Here is a 7575-nt window from a genome sequence, read left to right on the forward strand (position 1 = left end):
ATCTTTCAATACTGTTTTATATTCAGTGATACGTCTTTCGTTATTAATATGATGACACAGAACTGCATGCATGCCTTTAAGAGAGCAAAACGTCGAGTGACACATGACTATGATTCGTGTGGCATATAAATGAAATAACGTACCCAGCATGTCTATAAAAGACATACCGAAGCAAGGATTCTATCACATATCTGAATACAATATGTTCGGTAAGGCAGTCTCTTACGATACTTCTAAAATGGGAGATCTTTGAAAGATGTTTAGAGCTCTTACAATAAATATGAAGATTTTAAATATCCAAATATCGAATCTATCTCTGAGAGAATTAGTGGCAATACGAGCTCATGTTGTAGCAAATCAAAATCAAGAGAATGAGAGATCTAGATCTGATGGATCTGGTCCCACCAGTTTCTCGATCAAAAGGACGCGATAGAATAAAAGGCGGAGATAGATCTGATCGAGCTATTTTTAGGTGCAACATTATCCTGAAGGTTTCCAGTAGGGGACCATCTACGTAAAAATGGAGATTTGAAAACAACAATTTCAAATTTATGGAGATCTCCTATGTTATAAATGTGGAGGAACTTAGACTATCAAGGAAACTCAGCAAGGGTTTTGCTGCCTCGCCAACCTATAAAAGGATTACACAATGAAGAGCTCGAGGCTTACATCAAACACTATCTATCTTTTTTATATTTACCTTTATGTTTGTCTTATCATAACCTAGTTTTAACATATATAGCTACTGTCCAGCAAAATCACTATAGTACTGTAAGATTAGCTTAAACACTAACAATCTTATATTATTGGATCCCAATCAATTGAGTTTTTACTTGGGCAATCAATATTCTGGTCACATTCTGCTAACCATATGCTTAGATCATCTGTTCATACAGATGAATTGGGTGTTTATCTTTTTCATTGTCTCTTTTCACTTTGTCAATTATAATGAGCCACATCTACATATTAATAAAATTAGTATTATTTTAGCTTCTTTAGTTTATCTATTCATCTTTGTTATTTTGATAAATGCATTAGCTGCATTTAGTAGTGAAAGAAAAGTACTTAATATAAGGTAAAAAGAATCCATCAAGAACTCATCCTTACCCTTTTACAAATTGTCTGATTGCTGTTATGACTGGTGGTTGAAACGATGGCTGGATTTTCAAATCCGATCTTACTCAATCGTCTCAACACGGGAGTCACCAGCGTTCATTCAAACATTGGGTCAAATATGACTTTGGCATGCCTGCACTTTCTAAACACACATGTAAATCAAATACATGCCATCAATCACACGTGGTCTTGTGCTTGATTGAATTGTGTAAATATATTTTTTAGCATGCTCCATGGAACTAAAATCTATTTGGCTACCATAAATATTCACTGTGTACCAATCGTGTGCGAACATATTTTTTGGCAGGTCCGGTGGGACTCAAACCCACTTGGTTTCCATAAATATTCATTGTGCACCGATCATACAAACAATTTTATATGGGCATTTTTGTCATTTTTTAATAGTTACTAATGTAAGTTTGAAAAACAAATAGAATATTTGTATTTATAATAACAGAAAATTAACCATCTAACTATTTGAAATTTATAATTTTTCATTTGAGCATTTGTAAATACTTTATTATTAACGTGGGAACCTTTTTTTTCTTTTTTTTTTTAAAGAGTTTTACGAAAGAAAAAAAAAAACTACATAATTAATATAGAGTTTACATTAGAGTACCTTTTTCGAAAAGCAACATCATTAATCCATATAATTATGTTTTTTTCTCTATATATCTCCGGGTGTCGTCCGACCCCAAAATACACCATATTTCTAAAATCTCATTTTTCTACACCTGCAATGTCTTTTTGGGTTTTATTTTTCTTCGAGATGAAAATCCTCTTATAATCAAGAATAGAAATAGTTAGGAAGGTCATCATCATTTTACATGTTTAAAGTTGCTATTCATTTGTTATGCTTTGTGTGGATCTTCTGTGCTTTTTAACTACTATCTAACAATTTTTCATACTTTCTGACTATTCTCTCCGACAATCTTTCATACTTTCACCTATAAAAGAGCGTCTATTAGAAAAGCTTTGTTCGATGGTTGATGTTATGAAAGGTACACTTTGAGCCAAAAAATGATAAACTAAATGTTCCAAATCGATACGGTCTATGCCTCATTAGAAAGCCTATCAAATTACCCTTTCAACAAGCCTAATATCACTCAATTCAATGTGTAACAAAGGAGATTTGATCCATTTACCGGAGTCATGCAGTGCTGATTGTGTAAGCAATGCATGATGATTGTGTAAGCAACTTGAGTTACGCAGAGAATTTGGGCCGACTTTTAAAAAGTCAAATGGTCTCTAAATGAAATCATTCTAATTTTAAGAGTTTGATACAACTGCATGTAATTGTTAATTTTCATCCATTAGCTACATCAGAAATCTAATCCATCTGATAGATTGACCTTATCGCAATCACCACCTTTCATGAACCCTCGTAACAACCTTTGTGTTTCACTATTTACTAATGTGTGGATGTTGTTTTATATGATCTGGTCCATGTGATGTGTGGATAGGACTAACCATTGTACTAGGTGATTCTTGTGTGGGACCAACCTAGAAGATCTAGTTGTCAGATGCACTTTATAATTTGAAAGTCATCGATTTGGTGTACTACGGTTTGTGGTCCAACCAGTAGACTTACGAACTCCTTTATGATAAATGGTCATTTATGGGGAACCGGTAGGAGGTGGAGGCCCACCCTTGATTTTTTTATGAATCCCATTATAATGTGTGTGAGATCCACTCTGACCATTAGATGTGTAATCCTGTTTTAGGCATATGTCCTGTGATTCAAGTGGCCTACAAAGATGAAAATAGTTAGAGAGACATCTACCCTTGAGTTTATGGCCCTATATGATGATATTTATATTGAATCCACTCCAGCCATTAAACTTCCTGAGGCCTAAAAATCAGGTAGGCCACACCAAAGGAAATACTAGAGAGTGGGCGTTATCCCATGTATTGTTTCTGATTGTGTTGTCCACCTTAATCACATATGAGGCTTTTTTTTTTTTTTTATCATACGCCTCAACATGAGGTGATTGATTTTTGGATCTTGAGTATAACACGTGGTGACAGTAGTTGGGCGGTAGGGCCCACCCAATCCATATACTCCTTTTCCTTCCCTCCCGCTTATTAATTAAACAATAATTAATCACAAATCACAACGCTGGTTTGACGTCCAACCGATTGGACTTGAGAATTTCTCCTTTAAAATTATTAGTGTTCGTATAAAGCCAAACAAGATGAAAGCTCTCATCGCTGCTTTTCATGTGTTTCAAAACTGACAAAATTGTTGCTCTCTCCACTAGCTTTACACACACTACATACTAGGCAATCCTTGATTCCACGTGGCATTTTCTCAAGCACTCCTAATGGGTACCACGACCAATGATAAGATGACATGTCAGCATGCAAAAAAGGTACCCTGGCCCACTTTTCCACGTGGCATATGGTGACTTGTGCAGTGTAGATAGATGGAGCTCATCAGTAGTAGTGGGCCTCACGAGCTCATTACCAGAACTGGGCCTCAAGAGAGTTTCAAAGGGTTCATGTCATATTCCGGCAGTCGCTTGCTCAGGCGACCTCCACTGCAGCTGAACATAAGCTGAAAGTGTGAATGGGCATGAGAAGCTCCTTTGATTGGACCGACACTGCCGGGGACAGATCGGAAAACCATCTCCGCTGAGAACCAGCCCACTTCTTCAGCATGAACTTTCTCTTTCTCCATGGGCCCATGTAGATTTTCCTCTCCCTCATCGACCTCTTGCATGCACCACACACCACACTTAACACTGTGTTCAGGTGCTCGGGCTTCCCCACAAAGGATTCTGGCAGATGGGTTATCAGCTTCTGGTAATCCTCGCATGCTTTCGCCATCTCGAATTCCACTCGGAAGTCTAATTCAATCACAAACCGAGCTTCCTTCTTCCGGTCCGTGGCATGGACGATGACATCTATATACTCATGCTTTCCTGATAAAAATACACATATAAGAATTTTTACCACACATGTAAAAATACATACATACATGAATTAATGATTGAAATTGTGTTGGGCTGGATTGAGTCATCTGGCCCAGCCCATCAAGAATCTACATCAATGGGTCATCTCAGGCAAAGTTCGAACCAACCCATTTATTTACATGAGCTTAATAATCAATAGATATAACTAGAACTGATAATATATTAATAAATAACTAAATGTATTTAAAGAGCTGTAATTTTCTTATTCCTACATAAAATACAGAAAATTATAAAATAATAATAGTAAATAATATACCTCCAGGAATCTCTCTTGTGGACCTCCATGTAGATGTGCACAAAGCAGCATCGTATCCGACGGTGTGAAGGTGATCGATGACTGCCCGGCGCAGACAAATTGCACACCTGTTCGAGCTCGGCTTTGGGCAGCGGCATTCGACGGTCTCTTTCGTCATCTTCATAGCTCGGCTCACTTCTCGCCGGAGTTTTGATCCCGTCAAGTTACTACGGGATAGAATTTCCTGAGAGAAATATGCCTCTTTTGAGTCTAGGAAATTATAAAAACATCAAAATTAAGAAACTGTTATTAGCTATGTATGTATGGTAGTTTAGAAACTAATGTATATGTACAATTAAAGCCATGATAATTTCAAGGGGATTTGGATTTATGCGCGGCATATGGGCCATCGTAGTTAGTGGCTGTGAATTATTATTTTTTTCTCTTGATGAGAAATGGTCTTTCCTTCACCATTTTATACTTTCAAAACTAATTAAGAAAAATTAGTATCAATGGCTGTCCTCTAGGGTTCGTTCTGTACACCTGGCATGTGTTTAGGAAGATCCAAACCGTTAATCCATCATAGGGGTCCTTGAATTAGTCATGGATAAAGGATTATACCAGCGTCGGATGTGAAATTCGACCGTTACCTGCATCTCTCTTGCTGGTTTTTTTTTTTCGTTTGTGAAGCTATTGTATAGCTTAGGACAGTTTTGGGTTTTTTTAAATACGGTTCCTCATACATACATCTAGACAACGGCAGGCGTCAAGATGTCCAACGGTGCAAAAAGTGAGTGGTATCCTTTAAATATTCTAAAAGCAGGCGGTTTTCGGTCCATAGATCAATAGGGAGGGAGGTGTATGGAAATAACCCTATAAAAATCGTGCAATTGGGCTCTTTTTGTGTTGTATTGAAAACAAAGAGCTCTCTGGTATTCACGGCAGTATTGTATCATGATTTTTGGAAATTCTACTCCAAAGTTTTCAAAATCGCGAATTATTTGCCAAACGCGGCCTAATTAGTCAAATTGTAATAATTTTGAATTCATAATTCATTTGATCATGGATGCCACAGTGGACAGTCCAAGATTCATATTTTAAAAAAATGCAAATTTCAATTAATTAATGGAAATATGGTATTTTTGATGGGTAATCGGGGAAATTACCTGGAGCAAGCTCTCCTGGCCCAGCCAGAATTCTTCCCTCTCGGCCGGATCGGACGATTCCTCTTCATCATCGTCAAGGGAAGTGCAATTCGAACCGTTGGAAGATTCACTGAAAAAATCAGAGATCTTCTCTTCAAGGCTACCCAAGCATTCTTCTCCGAGAGATTTTTCTTCATTGGAATCGGCCATAGCTGAGAGAGAGGGAGAGAGAGAGAGGAAAAGGACCTTGGAATATGAGTTGTGGATGTGCACATAAATAGGGGTGCCACGTCAGCATGGGATGATAAAATAGCGGGGGGGGTAGGATGATGGGTGAAAATCTCACGTGCGATGATAAGGGAACACGTTTTGCTTGTGGCTGAGGTGGAATCACGTTCACGATCGAACGTCAGCTGCTTGGGGAGAAGCGATATCTTTTAGGGGAATGATGACATACGTTTGGCATGTAAGCAAGTTCCAGTACACTCGAGCTGTGTGGGACATACTGTGATGAATCTGTACCATCCAAACCGTACATCCGATGAATCCATCCCCTTCTAATTTCAGGGACCAAATATCAGGCTAGTCCAGAGCTGAGTTGGGACAAGCTAGAGGGAACAACGGAATGCTATGGGGAGGGGGACACCTACCGTAGAAAGTTACAGTCGTATGTGGGGTCCAATGTGCTTTGTGCATATTATCCAATCCATTCATTAAACGTTCCATAGCAGGAAAAGGGACAGACAAAAATCAGGTCATTACATAACTCATGTGGGCAATACTATGTTAATTTAGAGTTTTTAGGCATGATTTAATTATTTTTTTACTGGCACTGTGGCCCAAATGTGTATCCACGCCATCCATAAGTCTTTATAGATAATTTTATTAGAAGATCTCAAAATTGGAGCATATCCAAAGCTCAAGAAAATCACACCCCAGGAATCAGTGGGATAATGACATCCTCCTTGGAACCTTCCTAGGGCCCACGAAATATTTACTTGTCGTCCAACCTGTTCATAAGATCACACAGGCGTGGAATAAATTTTTATGGATAATTTTATTACAAGGTCTCAAAATTAGAACATATTAAAAGCTCAAGCAAACCACACTACAAAAAACAGTGAGATGGTGAGAAGGACAAACTCATTGAAACCTTCCTAGGGGCCACGGTAATCCAACTTTTTCATAAAGCCGCACCGACATGGAATGAGTTTTTATAGTTAATTTTATTTTAGGATCCCAAAATCGGAGCACATCCAAAGCTCAAGCAGACTACACGCGAAGATAATGACGTCCTCGTTGAAACCTCACCAGGGCCCGCGATAATGTTTCCACTAGCGTGAGTGTTTGGGGGTGTGTGTGCGTGAGTAAAAATAAAAAATAAAAGTAAAATAAAATAAAGTTTTTATAGATAATTTTATTATAAGATTCTAAAATTGGAGCAGATCCAATGCACAAGCAAATCATACCACCGAAACTAGAGGGATAACGATGTCCTTGTTGAAACCTTCCTGGGTTTGACATTAATGTTTACTTGTCATTCAATATGTTCGTAAGGTCACAAAGACGGATGAAAATGTAATATATATAACTTAGATCCAAAAATTTTGTGCCCCCACTAAGTTTTCAATGGTATGCTTTAAATTTCCACTGTTTCATGTGGTGTGATCCACTTGAGATTTGGATATGCTTCAATTTTGGGATAATTACCTAAAATGAACCAAAAGAATAGATGGACGGCGTGGATAAAACACATACATAACGGTGGGCCCACATATTTTACTCACCAGGCTATACCATGGTGAGTTACTACGCAATCCGCGTTGCCGAAGGACAGGAAGATAATGACCGAGGCATTTTTCAGGTAACATGACACGGCCTTACGGTTTGGACGGTCCATCTAGCTGTCACGTTGATCGGATGATCCTGACCTTGAAAGTAATAGGGGAGAGAGAGAGAGAGAGAGAGAGAGAGAGAGCAGGAAATGGAGATGTGATTTTGAAAAATGATCCATCCATCCACGAAACGGACACTAGATGGACGATCCTGATGGAAACACCGGCTGAATTGCTCTACTGTGCAATCTACCGGGATCGGACAATGC

General features: G+C 38.3%; 1 protein-coding gene across 1 annotated transcript; it reads right to left on the reverse strand.

The window, feature by feature from the left end:
- Positions 1-3239: 3239 nt before the first annotated feature.
- Positions 3240-5719, reverse strand: LOC131242779 (uncharacterized). Its single transcript, XM_058241653.1, has 3 exons — positions 5493-5719; positions 4348-4570; positions 3240-4040 (listed from the first exon to the last, which is right to left on the reverse strand). The coding sequence occupies exons 1-3, from the start codon at positions 5679-5681 to the stop codon at positions 3643-3645; spliced, it is 810 nt and encodes a 269-aa protein (XP_058097636.1). The 5' UTR covers positions 5682-5719; the 3' UTR covers positions 3240-3642.
- Between the last annotated feature and the right edge of the window lie 1856 nt (positions 5720-7575).

Source organism: Magnolia sinica, chromosome 4, assembly GCF_029962835.1.
Source record: "Magnolia sinica isolate HGM2019 chromosome 4, MsV1, whole genome shotgun sequence".
In the NCBI taxonomy this organism is placed as follows: domain Eukaryota; kingdom Viridiplantae; phylum Streptophyta; class Magnoliopsida; order Magnoliales; family Magnoliaceae; genus Magnolia; species Magnolia sinica.

What these genes read in the sequence shown, in the direction of transcription:
- LOC131242779 (XM_058241653.1), bottom strand. Translation starts at nt 5,681, where the DNA reads ATGGCCGATTCCAATGAAGAAAAATCTCTCGGAGAAGAATGCTTGGGT. An exon ending in GCCAGGAGAGCTTGCTCCAG is followed by an intron (nt 4,571 to 5,492) that starts GTAATTTCCCCG and finishes TATTTCTCTCAG; the next exon opens with GAAATTCTATCCCGTAGTAA. An exon ending in CACAAGAGAGATTCCTGGAG is followed by an intron (nt 4,041 to 4,347) that starts GTATATTATTTA and finishes TATTTTTATCAG; the next exon opens with GAAAGCATGAGTATATAGAT.